The sequence below is a fragment of the Sceloporus occidentalis genome, unplaced genomic scaffold, assembly GCF_023333645.1.
Source record: "Sceloporus occidentalis isolate IW3139 unplaced genomic scaffold, rSceOcc1.0.p SCAF_1, whole genome shotgun sequence".
NCBI classification, from domain to species: Eukaryota; Metazoa; Chordata; class Lepidosauria; order Squamata; family Phrynosomatidae; genus Sceloporus; species Sceloporus occidentalis.
The window spans coordinates 217,064,173-217,083,359 of record NW_028316981.1 but is presented as its reverse complement, the minus strand read 5'-3'; the positions used below and the strand labels follow the sequence as shown (position 1 = coordinate 217,083,359).

General features: G+C 45.7%; 1 protein-coding gene across 2 annotated transcripts; it reads right to left on the bottom strand.

The window, feature by feature from the left end:
- Positions 1 to 2,359: 2,359 nt before the first annotated feature.
- On the bottom strand, positions 2,360 to 12,675 carry GAPDH (glyceraldehyde-3-phosphate dehydrogenase). 2 transcript variants are annotated; one of them, XM_089488910.1, is made up of 12 exons: positions 12,633 to 12,675; positions 11,142 to 11,207; positions 8,251 to 8,350; positions 7,259 to 7,365; positions 7,064 to 7,154; positions 5,701 to 5,816; positions 5,242 to 5,323; positions 4,536 to 4,687; positions 4,352 to 4,430; positions 3,440 to 3,523; positions 2,922 to 3,019; positions 2,360 to 2,582 (listed from the first exon to the last, which is right to left on the bottom strand). In XM_089488910.1, the coding sequence occupies exons 2-12, from the start codon at positions 11,162 to 11,164 to the stop codon at positions 2,513 to 2,515; spliced, it is 1,002 nt and encodes a 333-aa protein (XP_089345036.1). In that variant the 5' UTR covers positions 11,165 to 11,207; positions 12,633 to 12,675; the 3' UTR covers positions 2,360 to 2,512. The 2 variants fall into 2 exon arrangements, with proteins under 2 accessions (XP_089345036.1, XP_089345037.1); XM_089488911.1 differs by having other exon boundaries at positions 11,142 to 11,201; positions 12,633 to 12,671.
- Positions 12,676 to 19,187: the final 6,512 nt, after the last annotated feature.

Sequence of the window (19,187 nt, the reverse complement as noted above, 5' to 3'; positions counted from 1 at the left end):
TTAGCATCAGAGATCCAGGTTGTTTCTGTCCATGGTTAGGCTACCAGCTTCTTTCTTAGGCAGAGAATACTGAATTTCTCAAGAAGCCTCTGACTGCTTTTGTGACTGGAGTGCCCTCTGGAGGGAAGATCAAAGATGTTTTAAAAGTACAGTGGTACCCCGGGATACGAATGCGCCACCTTACGAAATTTCCGGGTTACGAAAAAAATCCATTTAAAAACATTTTTCCGGGTTACGAAGGTTATTTCGGGTTACGAAAAAAAAATTTGGTGCTTTTCGGCGCGATTTCACACGGAATCACGGCTTTCGCTATTAGCGCCTATGGGCATTTCGGCTAGCGAAAGTTTCCGGGTTACGAAAGCGGCGGCGGAACGAATTAATTTCGTAACCCGGGGTACCACTGTACCTTGTGGAAGTTTTCCTAAGTAGGAACAAAGATGATGTGAGGACAGTAGTGTTAGCTATTAAGATTCTTTCTGTCCTGAAATGGACTGGACTTGCTACACATTTGGAAATGCACTCACCAGCTATGATTCTATGATCTTCTGACTTATGCTTGGGTAGAAATCCATTTTCCCAAAGTGGCTCCCTCAAGCATGTTCTGATGCAGCAGTATTTCAAATAATCTCTCCAGGAGGATACTGGTAGCCCCAATGACCAATTTTCCCATTCCCTCCCTTTCCTCTGAAGAAATCTTGCAAAATAATAATAATAAGTTTGCCTTAGGGTCCCCCTAAGTGAGAAATGACTTGGAAGGTGCACAACACATGCTCCATTGCAGAGGAGGCTGCTGCCTGCTGGAACTAGCTATTTATATAGCACATAAAGTTAATAGCTTGCTTTTATAAAAGCATATGGGGTGGTGCTACATTATCTGCCCCAATAGCAACAGGCAAGGGAATGGCAGGCAAAAAAAGAGTTCTTATCCTGAAATGCATTTACATCTGGTAAAGTATTTTTCAGTGTCTAGAAACTGCCATATGCTTATTCCCATCAAAAAGATGTCAGGGAGCTTTTCACAGTCACAAGTGGTTCCATATGGACTAATTATCTGGAGTAATTAAGATGCAGAAATTACAGCAAGCAGCTCTGCTGCACAATCCATTGGTGCTAGGATTGTACCTGCCTATGTAGGGTATCCATATACGGTACCTTCAACTGCTGTTAGTGGCACCATTGCAAGTGAACAGATGTTGCTTTAAAACGGCTATGTACATAAGCCCAGAGTGCACAGTCACAAAGTACTGTGACAAAATCTCTTGAACGTTAGGCTGGGACTAGCCAAATTCAGACTATCTGTACAGCGGAGGACAGGATTGGAAGCTGAACATGCCACAGCTGTCATCAGTTATTAAAGACAAAAGAGCCAGTGTTCAATGGACTAGATACCCAGGACATCTGCTTATGTTGACAGCTGCTGCTTGGATACCTTTCCATGGTGAAAAAGCTGTGCTTATTCACCCGTCCTAGCAAAAACTACTGTACACATATTTTGGTTTCCTCTTACGTTGGCTACCAACAAGTTAGTTATTTCCCTATTGGTTTCATATACACATTTAACATACATACAGTAGTAGGGTGAGAAAAAAATCCTGTTTATAATTTTAATAAACTTTTTATTAAGTTGCATCCCTCAGTTAATAGATGGCTATTCCATAGGTATGCACATTACTAGGATCCCTTTACTAGAAGCCGTGACTCTTGTTCACCGGCACAGGGAGAAGTGCGCAGCTGCCAGTATTCCCTTGCCACTGGCTATGTAGACTAGGCCAGATGGGCATCAAACCCCAGTACTCCATAGGATGCAGCCATGACAGTTAAAAGTGGAATGAGTGCTAGGTTTGTATAGTGCAAAAGGGCTTCTGGAAGGTGGCATGGTTCCCTGCCTTAGACTCAGCTCTTCAGCTGATGGCACTTTTAGCATTTAAAGCTTTGGCGTGGTTAAACCCCCTTCTTTCAGTCACCCTGTCCCCAAAAGAAAGAACTATGGGGGCAGGGAGCCTTGTACAGAGTTCACTCTAAAGCATTTAATTCCATTTATTATCCACAAGAGTAAAGCCTTAATACTGCAGAAATGGACATCCCTACTGACCTCTCTCACTCTTCAAAAAGCAGTGCAGTGCAATGCTGCAGAAAAGAGGGGACCGAATAATGCAACCAGGCAATACAGGTAGGCTCTAACAGGATATTTTCATGTGGAAGCTGTCATGTTGCTTGCAAGAAGTGTGTGTTTGTGTGCGTGTGTGTGTATGAAAGAGAGAGAAGGCGAAGAGAACAAACATTCTCAAATGCATATTTTAAAAAGTGGCTTTTGTCTCCACACCCTCACTTTCCCCACAATAAAAAGCAAGCGAGAAAATACATGAAACAGTGATTACTTTTATTGAGAGGGGAGGTGTTATTGAAACCCATGTTTCTTCCAGCCTCTCCACTTCCTCAGAGGCAGATGGAACAAAGGGAGCCTCTACTGCAAGTTATGCAGAGCCAAGTTGACAAAAAATAATGCTCATCTTTACTCCTTGGATGCCATGTGAACCATTAAATCTACCACACGGTTGCTGTATCCAAATTCATTGTCATACCTGGAAAGGAAATCATAGTAGTAAGCAGCATGTAATTTCCACCAGAAGATAAACATTGGGTTCACTTTATCTATTTTATTGTTTTTATGTACAGCGCTGTCTAAATCTACAGTGCTATATAAATAACGCATAATAATAATAATAATAATAATAATAATAATAATAATAATATATAAGAGAGCAGGAATGCAACACCATTATCCCATCATATATTCTTATATCCACTCCAAGTGCTGTTTCCTATCCCCCATAATTAAGAAATGACCAGAATCACTCAAATATCATCGATTTCCCAGTTTGTCTAGCTCTCTAGAAAAGTCACCCAGACCCATCTCTTACCAGGAGACCAGTTTGACAAAGTGATCATTCAGTGCAATGCCAGCAGCTGCATCAAAGATGGAAGAGTGGGTATCGCCATTGAAGTCACAGGAGACAACCTTGGGAATAAACAGAATAGCATCACAGGACTGAACAACAATCAGGTATGTGTTGGCCATGAACAACCCCATCCATTTATCCAAGTTAAGGCAAAATGATGGCTTATGCAACATAATGGCCAAGTCTCATTGGACATCAGGGAAAACAAAAGGGACCACATTCCTTTTGAGTTCTATTCAGCCACATATTTTTGTATCCTCATTATGGTAACAGAAATTGCTATAAAGTGTCTCAATGCTTGTGGCAGCACTTGCTCCTTAGAGGTAGAAAAAAGTGTTGCCCTCTTAGCTGCTATTGAATGCAATTCCCTGCATTCCTAAACCATTAGCTATGCTAGGTGAGGCTGCTGGGACTTGAGTCTTAACATCTGGAGGGATGAACAATTCCTAATTTTGTTATTCCTGGAGAATTCAGCATACCTGGTCCTCTGTGTATCCAAGGATGCCTTTCATGGGTCCCTCAGAAGCTGTCTTCACAGCCTTCTTAATGTCATCATACTTGGCCTATGAGGAAAAAAGAAATAGAGGTGTGAAACTCTGGGAGTCAGATGTCTAAGTGTAGTCGCTAATGTTTAAGTCACTGTGACAGGCTAGAAAGGAAGTCTTGATGCAATTACACCAGCCAAGGGGTGCTGCTTTTCTCCTACATTTCTCAATCTTGCTGTACTTTTAGCTTTTTCTTGAATTGGCTTTATGATTGGTCCCTCTCACCATCATCATAACAGAACAGGTTAATTCCCCAATTTTCCAACTGCTGTGGCCTCTGAAGGAGAAAAGAACAGCCTGCCTGTGCTGGGCTTAATCCCTTCCCCACTGCCTTCCCCTTTTCTTTGTGTGTCCTGTCTTAATTAGACTCTAAACCCAAGGGCAGTGAACTGTCAAACTGATGATTTGGAAACCACTCTGGAAGCCTTCTTGGCTGAGGGGAATAAATGATCTGTATAGGACACACAGAGCTCCTGACAGATCTTGGAAAAGTTACTTTTGGGACTGCAACTTCCAGATTTCCCCAGACACAGCATAGCCAATGGTCACAGTGGCTAGGTTACTGAAGTTGCTGTCCCCCAAAGACTTTTTTTCAAGCTTTGGTTGCTGCAGTCCTGCTTAGTTGAGGTGGAATGATCATGGAATCAGGCTGATGTGCTGAGGCACAGGCAAGATACAGTACATGCATATCTCACACTGCCAATGTTTATCTGGTGGATATGCAAACCTGCAACTTTGTTTGGTTGGGAGGAAGGGCATAATCTTTCTGCATTATCAAGTAGTCCTCATAGCTACAAGGGAAGATATTCTACACAACAGTAGGCTCAGAGGCTTCTAGATACTCACTGGTTTCTCCAAGCGGCATGTTAGGTCCACAACAGACACATTTGGAGTAGGGACACGGAAAGCCATTCCTGTGAGTTTCCTGCAGTTATACAAGATGACTTTGGTTACAGTGCACATACACTTCCTTTCAGCAGCCCATATAAATCCTATACCTCATGCATAAAGACTGGGAAAGAGGACTCACCCATTCAGCTCAGGGATGACCTTGCCAACAGCCTTAGCTGCGCCTGTGGATGCTGGGATGATGTTCTGAGCAGCTCCTCTGCCATCTCTCCACAGCTTCCCAGAAGGACCGTCCACTGTCTTCTGTGTGGCTGTGATGGCATGGACTGTGGTCTGGAGCAGAAAGAGTAGGTTATCCCATGTCAGCAAGCCCAAGATACATCTTTTACATCAACTGTTGTCTTGATGGCCCAGGGCACACTGAACTGTACCACTCTTTCATTGCAGTCTCCTTTCCTGTCAACACTGTGATCAGGGCAAATTTGCGGAAAGTGGAAGTTCCACTAGCTCTAGTTCTTGAAGGTGCTCAGCAGAGCTATAGCCAGAAATCACTGGGGAAGGGGGCTCAAACAATAGATGATAGATAATCTTAAATCTAGGTGTAAGTACTTTCTTAGGTATAAAGCTATTTAATGGTATTATTTCAGTGTGAGCAACTGGAAGGAATATTGTTGCATGCATACTTTCCTTATAACTCCACACAAGTAAGAAGGGTGAGTACACGCATCTTTAAGAACTGGTTTTCTCAATGTTGGTCTTTGAAGAGATCAGAGGAGAGCAGGCCTCTCAACTCCCATGTTAAATACTGCACTGATATTTTGCAAGAAGGGCCCAGAGGGCACTGCCGGAGAGTAGGTTGAGATGTTACAAGCAAGTAGTTCACCTACCATAAGGCCTTCCACAATGCCGTAGTTGTCATGGATGACCTTGGCCAAGGGAGCCAAGCAGTTGGTGGTACAAGAAGCATTGCTGGAAGGAAAGAGATCATCAATAGCTGAACCCATGACCATACACCCCACACACAAACCTTCTAGGAAACCCCACAGACCCATATTAATAGGATACTCTGCTTCTATAGCAATAGCAAGTGCATTTCTATAGCAGTGCACTTAAGCACTCCCTAAGTGGTTTACAACGTGTAAGCTAATTGCCCCCAACAAGCTGGGTACTCATTTTAGCAACTTCAGAAGGATACCAGGCTGAGTCGGCCCTGAGCCCATGGCTGTTATTGATCTCACAATCTTGTGGTTTGTAAGCGAGCGGCTGCTGGACAGGCATTTACGCACTGCACCATCGGGGCTCATTCGTCTTATTGTCTATTATTACAGTTCCACTTGCATATTCACCTGACAATTTTCAGAGACTTGTCATATTTCTCATGGTTGACACCCATCACAAACATGGGAGCATCAGCTGATGGGGCAGAGATTATAACACGCTTAGCACCACCCTTCAAGTGAGCCTAGAAAGAGAAGGAGGACAAGAACATTAGCATTTTTCAAAATTTCAAGAACATATAATGTACAGAACATATAATCTACTCTATACCACATACCTGTGTAACCCAGGATTGCGTTTCTATAGTGGTCAACTACTGCATATGCAGGGCATTAACGCTCAATTGGTACAGAGAGACTACTGTCTTGAGGGGGAGAGAGGCCTGGCCTGAAAGACTAAGAGCCCTCTTCCGACCACCATCTTGAGGGGGAGAGAGGCCTGTTATGTTTTGTTTGTTTGTTTTTTTACTTTGTATTGTACTTCCTGTTGTACACCGCTTTGATCTAATTTGGAAAAGCGGTATATAAATAAACATCATTATTATTATTATTATTATTATTATTATTATTATTATGGGCCACCATGACTAGTAGCAATATGCAGACTTGTCCTCCATCTATTTATTTTATCACCTCTTAAAATTACATTTAATTATTACATCTTTTGGTTCACTCTTTCTATGTTCTGTGTAAATAAGTACTCTCTCTTCTCTGCCCCAGATCTTTAGCCATTCAGCTTCACTGGGGGGAAAAAACTATTCTTGACAGCTCCCACACCATGCATTATGCATGAAGGGTTGCTTCAGGACACAAAGACAACCAGGACAGGTTAGTCCATGGAAAAATGGCATTATTCAATTACAGCTGCAACAGGGTATGAATCACTTTTCACTATTTTCCTTCCCATGCTGCCATGGTAATGTTTGGAAGCCTGTGACTACAAAAACTGTGCAAGTCCTTCAGCACTGATCATTGCCATTAGGTAGATAGAGAGACTCTAGAGTGGGAAAGAATGGCGGAGAGGAATTGTGCTGCTCCCAAGAAGTACCTATGGACAGAATAATATTGGTAGAGTCATTAGACTCACACATTCTTCACTGGGTTGTAGCAGAGCATGGGAACATAATTTTTTGGACAACAATATCCAGAACCCAACGTCAGCATGATCAGTGACTGCATCGGCTGGAGGAACTCTCACACCTAGGTCCCAAAACGAAGTTTTCCAAGTATTGTGACTTGTTGGTTTTTAAACAAATGGTTGGTTCTCATTCATTTGACTACTCTGTTGATTAAACAGTAGTTGCATTCAAGTCTCAACATTTTTCTTCAGAGCAGTAGCAGCAGCTAATTACATAAATTTTCTTTTTGTCAGCCTCCATTTACTGTCTGTTCCCTCCCCCAGAAACTCCTCCCAGGTACATCAGCCACTTACGCTGGCCTTCTCTGTAGTGGTGAATACGCCAGTAGACTCCACAACATACTCTGCACCAGCATCTCCCCACTTGATATTGGCAGGGTCACGTCTAACAAAGAAGAAGAAAAGACAGGCAGTTAATAACTATGTACTCATGTCAGAGCCAACCCTGACCCAAAAGGGACAGTTGGGAGTAAAAAGAACGTCACTTACTCTTGGAAGATTGTGATTGCAGTTCCATTGATCACAAGTTTTCCATTCTCAGCTTTGACAGTGCCTTTGAAACGTCCATGAGTGGAGTCATACTTAAACATGTAGACCTGAAGTCAATATACTTAAAATTAGTTTTGTTCTTTATTGTCTGGTTCCACTTTGATTCTGGTCTCATTCTTGTGCACCTTCTCCCTTCCAAAGCCAGTTTTATTACCCAACATACATAAATACATACAAACAAACAACTGCATGGAGAAAGTATGAGGGCAACTGAAATTACATAGTTTGTACTGCTGTGTTTGGGAATAAAAGATGTGAAATACTGTTGCAATCCTAGAAGCTCCACAAAAGGGTATTTAAATACTGTTAAAAACAGCATTTTCTCCTCATAGTCTTAGATGCAAATGTGCACAAGGATAATTGTATGGAGCTATTTTGGTGTCACACCAAATACTCTAAAGGCACTAGACCATGTCTGATCTTGGAAGCTGAATAGGGTCAGACCTGATTAGTACTGGGAGACTACCAATTAATACTGGGTTCTGTAGGCTATATTTCAGGGGAAGCAACTGATAAAACCTTCTCTGAGGATTCCTTGCCAGAGAAAACTATGAAATTCATAGGGCCATCATAAGTTGACATGCAACTTGGAAGGCACACACACACACACATTTTGGTGTAAAAAGGAGTATTAACTGACCATTTGAAATCTGCAGCTAGAGACTGTCTTCAAATTCATTTATACAAGGATGGCATGATCACTTTGATCATATTCCAGTTGGCTCAGACCTAACAATTTTCAACCTGGGGTGGGGTGGGGCTAATGTCCTAAATGCCCTGCCACACCCAATGTCAGGACCAATAAGCCTAAAAAACTTTAGAGGAGAATAGTTCGGTGACACAAGAATGTTTGCGAGCTAAAATATAGTGCAGTTTTGCCCTAAATAACGGACAGGTATTCAGGCTTCACAAAGGCAACTGTGGGTGCTCACCATGTAGTTCAGGTCAATGAAGGGGTCATTGATAGCCACAACTGTGACTTTATCATTGGTGAATGCAGCTCTGGTGACCAAGCGGCCAATACGGCCAAATCTAGATAAATAGAGAACAGTTAACACAGTCATAATCTCTATGATGAAAAATAAAACCTACTCTTTCTAACTGTCCATCAGTCTGCAAGTAGTAGATAACAGAAAAAAGCCTTAGGTTAAGAACCATGGAAGAAAAACTTTAGGCAGAGTGAAGTAGAGATAGATTATCAGTCATGTCACAATGCATCTTGCAGCCAAATGGCAAACACTAAGACTGGTAGTGATTTAAGTTGTGGAATCTAATCCCATTCTGGACAAAGCAAGGCAGACCGTGACAGATTGTCTCTATTATTATTATTATTATTAACCTTTATTTATAAAGCGCTGTCAATTTACACAGCGCTGTACATAGAAACTTTTAGTTAGACGGAGTTAAACTTTTAGTTCCTCTACCTTAGGAACAAAGTGCTCAGCCATTAAGTAGCACTGGGTACCATCTACAGGGATACAAAGTGGAATCTTCCTTGAATTACTTTCCTCCCACTCATTCCACATTGGCGCAAGACCTTCCTGGAAGACTGTGCCAGCCTGTTAGAGCTTGTCCTATTATGACATCCTTAAGATCATCCAAACCAGAGGCTCAAAGCAGCAGCAGAAGCAGCCTCAGGCTGGGGCTGCCTTTAACACAGCGTCCTCCATCACCCACTGAGTGCTGCTGGGGGAAAAGGAGGGGAAATTTCAATCCTGCTGGATGGCAAATCAACAGCCACAGAGCTGAAAGTCTTGGCAATTGGTTTTTTTTTTTGGGGGGGGGGGTAGGGGGGAAAGTGCCAGTCATTTGGGGAATGCTTTGTGCTTGAGTTCAAAGAGCACCTTCACATGAAAAGTGAATGCACCCACTGCTAACCATTCTTTTTTCCAGTCACTCTCCTCTGAAAGCCTTTCTTCCCCCTCACTTGCAAAGGGTTGCCCCCTGCTAGGTCAGTTTAAAATTTCTGCTCCATGGTAAGTGCATCCGCTTGAACAGTTGCTGCCTTTTACAGATCCACAGGGCTGTTTTGAAGATCAGCCTTGCAACCTGAGATCCTGGAGATGCAGGGCCTGAGCCCAAGACCTCCTACATGGAGGTATGCTTCTCGCCAATAAACAGGGAAAGGGGGCTCTCAAAGGGAGTTGTTACTGGGAGCAGCTTCATGATACTTCAATGTGTGAGGGGGCCCTCTGGAGACAATCCGCCTTCCCTTTCAGTTGCATCTGGACCAGACTGCCCATCTCTACCTCTTCCCAGGCCATCCTCCTCTTTGCAAACCTCTCCTTCTTTGCACCCCCTTCCTGTCCTGCTACAGAAAGGTCAGGCACTAACTTTAGCCTAATCTCTCTCACTTGCTCTCTCTCTCCCAGTGATTGGAAATGCTACAGTGATCTGGTTACACTTTTTCAGTTTGCAGAAGGTCACATTCTTTGTGGGTCCTCCAGACCGACAGTTATGCAGCCCTCCCATCCTAGTCCTTGTCTCTAAGGGGTAAGGGAAAGCTGGGTGACGGAAATGCAAGTGGGGATTTGGGAAAGGAGAAAGAGGCCCATGCTTGCGCACGTTGCCGCCGCTGCTTCCTGCTGGGTGTGACTCAGCAACCAAAGCTCAGGAAAGTGAGTCACCACCATCACTGCCGCCTCTCCTCTTGCAAGACTCCTCTCTGCACATCCTTCCTAGTATAGAATCATAGAATTGGAAGAGACCCCAAGGGCCCTCCAGTCCAACCCCCTTCTGCCATGCAGGAACTCTCAATCAAAGCATCCCCAACAGATGGCCATCCAGCCTCTGTCCAAAGACCTCCAAAGAAGGAGACTCCAGTACAGCAGCTTCTCCCCATGTGCTTTCCTTGCCCCAGGAGGGAGGAGGGGAGAAAGAAAAGCTTACAGCATGGCAGCTGCACAGAAAAAAAATCCCCCCTTGCCTTTAAGTTGCATTAAAGTTGGACAAAGCAAAGCCTGTTGGAAAGAAACAGCTGCCTGGCGGGGGTACAAGGTGACCACAATATGTCCTTGTTGCAAAGGAGGGCTGGGGAGCCGCAGCATGTGGCACCTTCCAGAAAAATGTAGGGTATTAGCAACAACAAAAAAGAAGCTATAAACTCATAGAAATATCAAGGCATGCTTCTTAGTCCTGTTCCAAATGGAAGACAGTTTTGGATTTCCTCACGCTTCTTAGCCCTGCTCCAACTTCCTGACAGTAAGGGCTGTTCAACAGTGGGACACACTCTTTCCTCGGAGTGTGATGGAGTCTCCTTCCTTGGAGGTCTTTAAGCAGAGGCTGGATGGCCATCTGTCAATGGGGATGCTTTGACTGAGAGTTCCTGCATGGCAGGATGGGGTTGGACTGGATGCCCTTGAAGGGATCTCTTCCAACTCTAGGATTCTATTAAATGGAAGGCAGTTTTGAAATCCCTCCTGGGCAGAAAAGGCTGGAAGGTAGGGCATGCCCTGGCAAAAGTGTATGTGGCCACCTTGAAGAAAGGAGGGCATTTTGGAGTCCCTCCAGGAGAGAAGACTGGAATGGAGGAGAGGTCCTGGCAGAGGAGGAGGAGGAGGAGGAGGAGGAGGCAGTGGAGGCCTGGTCCCTCTGGGGGCAATAGGGTGACCTTGGTGTGTCCTTGCAAGTAGGGCTCCTGTCTCTGTGCCTCTGGTCCTCCCCCAAATAACTGGCCCGAGCCAGGAGGGAGGGCAGAGCCCCATTGGCTGGGAGGTGCTGCTGCCAGGGCTGCTCCAGGGCCTGCCCCTCCCCACCCACCCCCCAGGCCCTCCCCTCCATGGCGGGGCTGCTTCCCAGCACGTCCTCCTTCGGCCCAACTCACCCGTTCACGCCGATTTTCACCATCTTTTGTCTCTGGAAAAGGCTGCTGCTGCTGCTGCTGCTGCTGCTCCTGGGGAGAGGAAAGAGGGGAAGGGGGCACCAGGCTCAGCATTGCGCCCCACAAACCCTTTCTAGGCTTCCCCCCCCCCACCTCCACCAAGGGCCCCTTGCCTCCAATTCAAGCCCTGCGCCACTTCCTCCACCCTCTTCCCCCCCCCTTTTTTTTTATTCATGGAAATAAAACTTTTCTTATTGTGTAAGTGTGGTTTGGTCTGGCTTTTGGGGAAACTGGTTTGATAATAAGGCCCCTCTCTCCTTCCCTCCCTCCCTCCCTCCTTCAGGGAAGCCTCGCCTCCTCCAACTTCCTGGGAAACTTTGCCCCAGGCCCAGGGCTTCTGGAGGGGCTCCTGGGGGCCAAGGCTCCTCCTGGGGCTCAGCCTTCCCTCGCCACAGCACCCTCCCCGCCCTTCCCTTCGGCCTCACAGCCACGAAAAAGCCCCGCCGGGGATCCCGGACCAGCTCCCACGCCAGCCTAGCCTCCCTCCCTCCCTCCCTCCCTCCCTCTTTCTTTCTTTCTTTCTTTCTTTCTTTCTCCTTCCTTCCTTCCGCTTAAAGCCCCTTCGGCCACCACAAGCGAACTCCAAAGCCACCTGCGAATCGGGCCTTTACTTGCTTGTCTTCCTCTTTCTTTCTCCCTCTCTTTTCTTTCCTTTCTCCGAACCTTTTCTCTCATTCTTTCTCTCTTCTTCTCCCTCCCTTCCTCTATATCTCATTCCCTTTCTTTTTTAACCTTTTCTTTCTTTTCCTTCCCTCCTCTATTCCTCTCCTTCCCTCCCTCTCTTCCATTCCTCTCCTCTCCTCTCTTACTTTCTTCCCTTCTTCTTTCCCTCCTCTCTTCCTCCCTCCCTCCCTGTTTCCTCCTTTCTCTTTCTTCCTCCCCCCGTTTCTTTCCTTTTTACGTTCCTCCTCGCCTCTTTTCTTACTTTCTTCTCTTCTTCCTTCCTTCCTTCCTCTCCTTTCTTTTCTTACTTTCTTCCCTTCTTCCTTCCCTCCTCTCCTCTTTTCTTACTTTCTTCCCTTCTTCCTTTCCTCCTTTCTCTTTCCTTTCCTTCTTCCTTCCTTCCCTTCTTCCTTTCCTCTTCTTTCCTTACTTTATTCACTTCTTCCTTCACTCCTCTCTTCCTCCCTCCCTCCCCTTTCTTTCTTTCTTTCTTTCTTTCTTTCTTTCTTTCTTCCTTCCTCTTACTTTTGTTACTTTCTTCCCTTCTTCCTTTCCTCCTCTTCCCTTTTCTTTCTTTCTTTCTTCCCTTCTTCCTTCACTCCTCTGTTCCTCTCTCTTTCTTCCTCCCTCCCCTTTCTTTCTTGCCTTCTTCCTTTCTTTCTTCCTTCCTCTTACTTTCTTCCCTTCTTCCTTCCCCTCTCCCTCCCTCCTTCTTTGTTCCCCCCCTCTGGTTTCCTTCTTTTTCTCCTTTTCCTTCCTTCCTTTCCTTACCCTGGCTCAGCTCCGCGTGCAGTGAAGAGGAAGAGGGTGAGGCGAAGGGCCCGGAGCCCGGCCTTTATAGGGCCCTTCGGGGAAGGCCTGGTCCTGCCCTCCGCCCGGGCGCCGAATCACAGCCTTCGGGGCGGCTCCTGTTCCCTGGCTTGGACCAGTCCAAGGGGGAGACCCTCTCACGTCCCTCCAAGGCCCCTCCTCACCCACCCCTTACCTCCAAAAGGGCTTTCTTTCTTTCTTTCTTTCTTTCTTTCTTTCTTTCTTTGGACAATCCCCCCCCCCCCGGTTGTCTCCAGGAGCCAGAGGGGCTTTGTCTGCCTTCAAGTCCTTTCCAACTTATGGGCACTCTGCCAGGGGGCTTTCTTGGCAACAGTTGTCCAGAAAAGGTTTGCCCTTAGAGTCATAGAATCCTAGAGTTGGAAGAGACCATAAGGGTCATCCAGTCCAGCCCCCTTCTGCCATGCAGGAGCTCTCAATCAAAGCATCCCCATTGACAGATGGCCATCCAGCCTCTGTTTAAAGACCCCCAAAGAAGGAGACTCCACCATACTCCAAGAAAGGAGTGTGTTCCACTGTCAAACAGCCCTGACAGTCAGGAAGTTCCTCCTAATGTTGAGGAGGAATCTCTTTTCCTGCAGCTTGCATCCATTGTTCCGGGTCCTGTTCTCTGGAGCAGCAGAAAACAAGCTTGCTCCCTCCTCAATGTGACATCCCTTCAAATATTTGAACAGGGCTATCATATTGCCTCTTAACCTTCCCTTCTCTAAGCTAAACATCCCCAGCTCCCTAAGCCGTTCCTTGCTTTCCCCTGAGGCTGAGAGAGTGTGACTTGCCCACTGCTACCAAGTTCTTTCAGTCAGTCTCTAAGATGCTGTTGTTCTTGTGGTGGGCCTTTGAGTTGTCTTCTGACTTATGGCGACCCTAAGGTGAACCTATCATGGGGTTTTCTTGGCAAGAGTTGTTCAAGGAGGTTTGCCATTGCCTTCCCCTGAGGCTGAGAGAATGTGACTTGCCCAAGGTCACCCAGTGTGTTTCCATGGCTGAGCTGGGATTCGAACCCTGGTCTCCAGAGTCCTAGTCCAAAGCTGAAAGCACTATACCAAGCTAGCTTAGGTCTCCCCTTGAGCCACCATTTTCTCCTCCTCAGACCTTCCCAAGGTCCCTTTCTCCCCATTGGGGACCCTTGGGAGTGGGCCCTCCCAGTGACATAGCTAGGATTTTAGGAAGGGGGGGGGTTCCAGACTAAGTGCCATCATTATAATGAGGCTTGAGTGTGGTGGCGCAGCAGCACACACCATTAATTTTTCTAATGGAAGGGGGGGTCCGGACCCCAAAAACCCCCCCTTGGCTACGTCCCTGGCCCTCCTTTTTTCTGAGGGCGTTTCTGCACCTTTTGCCCTGGCATTGAGTTGGAGCCGCCATGCTCTCCACCAGCTCCATGGGTCCTCTGCTCCCAGAGACAGAATAATTATATTTTATTCCAAACATGGACCTTCCTCCTTTGGAGCCTTCCCATCAACCAAGACATTTTTATAGACTTCCTTCCTCCAGAGATTTATTTGCTCTGGTTTTTTGGCTCCGACTATCCAGCAGGACACCTCTTGTAATCCCTTGTAATAACCAAGTGGAATTTCCATGTTTGGAAACAAATCTCTGGTGGCAAATCCAGGACCCAACCCGGTTGGCATCAGAGGTATCAAAGCATGGAGATCCACATGGAGACTCCCCAACACCATTTAATAAAGTTGTGTCAAATCATTGTCACACAGAAGTAGGCGCTTCTTTTGAACATTATCACTGCCGGAATTGTTAGGAATGCTTGTATCTCATAGCGGTGGTCCAAGCTTCTTGTGGTTGTGTGCCTTCAAGACATTTCAGACCTCTGGTGACCCAAAGGCAAACCTATGTATTTATTACTATTAATTTTATTTAGAGTATTTATACCCCCCTCTTCAGCCAAAAGGCTATCAGAGCAGCTTACATTTTTTAAAAAATTAGACATCACAGGTTTTTTTGTGGGGGTTTTGAGCTATGTGGCCATGTTCTAGAAAATGTTCTTCCTTCGCCAGCATCTGTGGCTGGCCTCTTCAGAGAATGCATGGGGAAGAGCAGGAAGTGGGTCAGGGAGGATGGATGTGGATGGAGACACAAAGGCTTTTGTAAACCAGGTGGAGAAGGGGCCATTTTCAGCCCCCTTTCTCCCACAGTGGTGGGACTCCTGACTCTCAACCACAGAGCATTCGTGTTGTTTGTATGTACAGCGCTGTGTAAATCTACAGCGCTATATAAATAAAGTATAATAATAATACTAATAATAACTGTTGTGTGCCTTGATTTATCAATACGTAAAGAGATCTAGTCTACAAAAGCTCGTGCCGCCAATTTCTTTCTTTCAGTTAGTCTCAAAGGTGCTCCAAGACCGCCCTACCCCTTTGAGACTATTAAACTAGATGAATTTATTGTTATTTTAAAAATTATTGTGATGTTTCAATTAAGTTTTTTTTTTAATTTCGTGAGCTGGCATGGGTCCCTTTTTGGGAGAAAGGTGGCATAGAAATGAAATATAATAAATAAACCCATAAATAAATAAATTCTTTCTCCATCCCCCCTCAGAGGGAAGGCCTTCCTCACAGTGAATACAGGAGGGAGGCCCAGGCCAGCCGGGAACAAAAAGCTTCTGTCCCTTCCCCCAAACCCCAAAATGCCCGCATGTCACCCAAGCAACCAAAGGAGGGATTTGGAGTGGAGAACCTCTCCTTGGTTGGGTTGCTCTTTCCTTCTTCCTTTTAAAAGAGGCCTGAGCACCCCGTCCTGCTTTTTCTTTCTTCCGCATCATTTTAAGCAGGGACAACAGTCCAAAACACACTGCAGAAATGACCCTTTCTGAGACCGCTTTAACTGCCCTGGCCCAGTGCTAGTTGATTTTGGGAACGGTAGTTTTGTGAGCCTTCTCTGTCAGGGAGCTCTGGTGCCACAATATACTACAACTTCCAGGATTCCCTAGCACAGAGCCAGGGCAGTTAAAGCAGTCTCAAAGTGGACTATTTCTGCAGTGTGTTTTGGACCAAAGTTTCCGGTCCTTGGCTGTCTACCTGTAGAGTTAGGAAAGCCCCCAAAGTGCTCTCCGGCTTCAGAAGTCTCACTCAACCCTAGTCTCCCCTCAAAAACTGGCACCCTCTGGAAAGTTAAAAGAAGTGTAATGAAATGCTGAGTCATAGAATCAAAGAGTTGGAAGAGGCCACACAAGGGCCATCCAGTCCAATTCCCCCCTTCTGCCATGCAGGAACTCTCTATCAAAGCATCCCTGACAGATGGCCATCCAGCCACTGTTTAAAGACCTCCAAGGAAGGAGACCCCACTACACTCAAAAACATTTTGCACTTTTGGTTCATCCGAAGGAACCATCCAGGCTTAAACCCATCCACACAAAGCCTTTCCACCCGTACTGCAGGCATAAGCCAGTCTGACCCCACTTGAACTGCCATGGCTCCATGCTGTGGAATTCTGGGAATGACAGTATGTTGTGGCACCAGAGCTCCACTCTCCTCTCAGGGCTCTGCTCCGGTGCCTCAACATATTACCATTCCTAGAATTCCACAGCATGGTACCATGCAGGGTACCAAACTGGGTTATTTCTGCAGTGCGGATGCAGCCCAGGCAACACTTTGCAAAAACTTTACAAAACTCTCCCCTCTCTTTTCCTTCCCTCCCTTTTCAGCTTAGAAGTGAATCCCCCAATCCCTTTTTGGCCCTGGGCTGGACATCCCCCTTTCTCTCTCTTCAGGAGCCAAAAAGAGGGTCAGCCCCCCTTCCTCCCTCCCCCCCACTGGGCTTCTACTCGAGGAACGTGACAGCGGAAGTCCCGCCTCCTCCTGGCCATGGGGCCCAGTGGGGTGGGGACTGGGGAGGAGGCCAGACCCCCCTGGAAAAAAGCCCCTGGTTTGAGGCTGAGCAGCTGTGGGGGCTTTACAGCCTGGGAAAAAGCTCGAAAGGGTGCAGCCCCACAAGATGAAACAGACTCTCACTGAGCAGCAAATCCAGAGGCCCCTGAGGCTTCTCCAGAAAGAGGGCACACTAGGGCCTCTGGCCAGCAAAAGGGTGAAGGGTCTGGAAACCATGAAACCATATGAGGAAAGGCTTAGGGAGCTGGGGATGTTTAGCCTGGAGAAGAGAAGGTTAAGAGGTGTTATGATAGCCCTGTTTAAATACTTGAAGGGATGTCATATTGAGGAGGGAGCAAGCTTGTTTTCTGCTACTCCAGGGAACAGGACCCGGAGCAATGGATGCAAGATCCAGGAAAAGAGATTCCACCTCAACATTAGGAGGAACTTCCTGACAGTAAGGACTGTTTGACAGTGGAACACACTCCTTCCTCGGAGTGTAGTGGAGTCTCCCTCCTTGGAGGTCTTTAAACAGAGGCTGGATTGCCATCCTTCAGGGATGCTTTGATTGAGAGTTCCTGCATGGCAGGATGGGGTTATACTGGATGGCCCTTGTGGTCGCTTCCAATTCTCGGATTCCACGATTCTTGTCTTGTGATTCACTGTGCTCCAGTCCTCCCTGACCCATGGCCATTTTGGGGGTGGGACACCTCAAAGACCCCCTGTCCTCCACTGCGCTTCTCAGGTCCTGCAAACTCATCCCCATTACCTCCTTAATAGAGTCCATCCTTCCAGCATGGGGCCTTCTTCTCTTTCTACATCTCTCCACTTTTCCAAACATCACTGTCTTAGAATCACAGAATCATAGAGCAGGAAGAGACCACAAAGGTCATCCAGTCCAACCTCATTCTGCCATGCTGGAACTCACAATCAAAGCACTCCATACAAATGGCCATCCAGCCTCTGTTTAAAAACGTTCAAAGAAGGAGGCTCCACCACTCTCCCAGGAAACATCTTCCACTGTTGAACAGCTCTTACTGTCCGGAAGTTCCTCCTAATGTTCAGGTGGAATCTCTTTTCCTGTAGTTTGCATCCATTACTCTGGAGAAACAAAAAACAAGCTTGCTCCCTCCTCAATGTGACATCCCTTCAAATACTTAAACAGGGCTATCATATCACCTCTTAACCTTCTCATCTCCAGGCTAAACAGACCCAGCTCCCTAAGTCTCTTTTCTAATGAGTTGTGCTTTCTCATGATGCAGCCAAAATGTGACAGTCTCGGTTTGATCATCTTGGCCTCCAGAGAGATTTCTGCCTTATTCTGCTCAAGGACCCATTTGTTTGACATTTTAGCCATCCACAGTATACTCAGCATGCTTCTCCAGCACCACATTATGAATAAGTTTATTTTCTTCCAATTTGCTTTCTTCAGTATCCACATTTATTGATGGCTATGGGGAGTACAGTGCTTTGGGCAGTTCTAACTTTAGTGCTCAGTTGACTATCTTCACACTTCAGGATCTTATCTAGTTCTTTCATACCCACCCTCCCCATTTTTAATCTTCTGATTTCTTGATTGCAGTCTCCATTCTGGTCAATGTTTGCTCCAAGGTGTGGGAATGTTTTAACTATTTCAATTTCCTCATTGTCTATGTTGAATTTTTCTCATTTTTTGTGGTCATTGTTTTTCTTAAATATATTTATTGGGTTATAAAATATATAATATAAAATATAAAATTTTGTGAAATTATCATTATTTTTGTTTTCATTATGTTCAACATTAAACCTGCCTTTGCACTTCCTTCTTTTACCTTCTTTAGTAATTGCTTCAAATCTAGGATGTTTTTTGCTAATAGTATGGTGTCATCTACATATCTTGGATTGTTAATGTTCTCTTTTCCAATTTTCCCTCCTTCTGAGTCTAATCCTGCTTTCCTTATGATGTTTTCTGCATATACACTGAACAAACAGTATGATGAAATGCCACTTTCCTGACCCATTTGCCAATTGGGAACCATTCTGCTTCTCCAAATTCTGTTCCTTTCCTAAATACAGATTTCTCATCAGGACTATCAGATTTAGTGGCACCCTGATGTCTTTTAAGTGCCATTCATTGTTTTATCTGGACAACATGAAGTGGGAGGATTGATGTTTTGCTGAAGCCTAGTCTGCTATAAGGCTGTATGAATGGGTTGTGATATAGAGTCCCCACAGCTCTCTTGACATCATCCCAATGAACCTGTACATGATGCATCTGGCCCATATTGTACTTTTGGTCCTAGCATCAGTACCCAGAAAAAATTCGGGCAAGATATGCCTTCTAGCCAGACTGCTTGCATCCTTCTGGAGTGGTCACTGGGGTGAAATGCCTGCAGCCAGATCAAGTGTCCTCTTAATTCTACACAGATGAGGGTATCTGACACCGACAAAGGCCAAGGAGCATTGGCACTGTTCTGACTTGTAATGCCTTAGAAGCAATAGGTCATTTCAGAGAAGCCATTTTTATCTGCATAGCCAGTGTGGTGTAGTGGTTTGAGTAAGTCTTCTCTGAATTAATCTTGCCAAGGAAACCCTGCAATAGGTTTGCCATAGGATCACCAAGTCGGAAACGATTTGAAGGCACACAACAAGAAGGAGCTTGGTCCATGGTTATGAAGTACAAGCATTCATAACA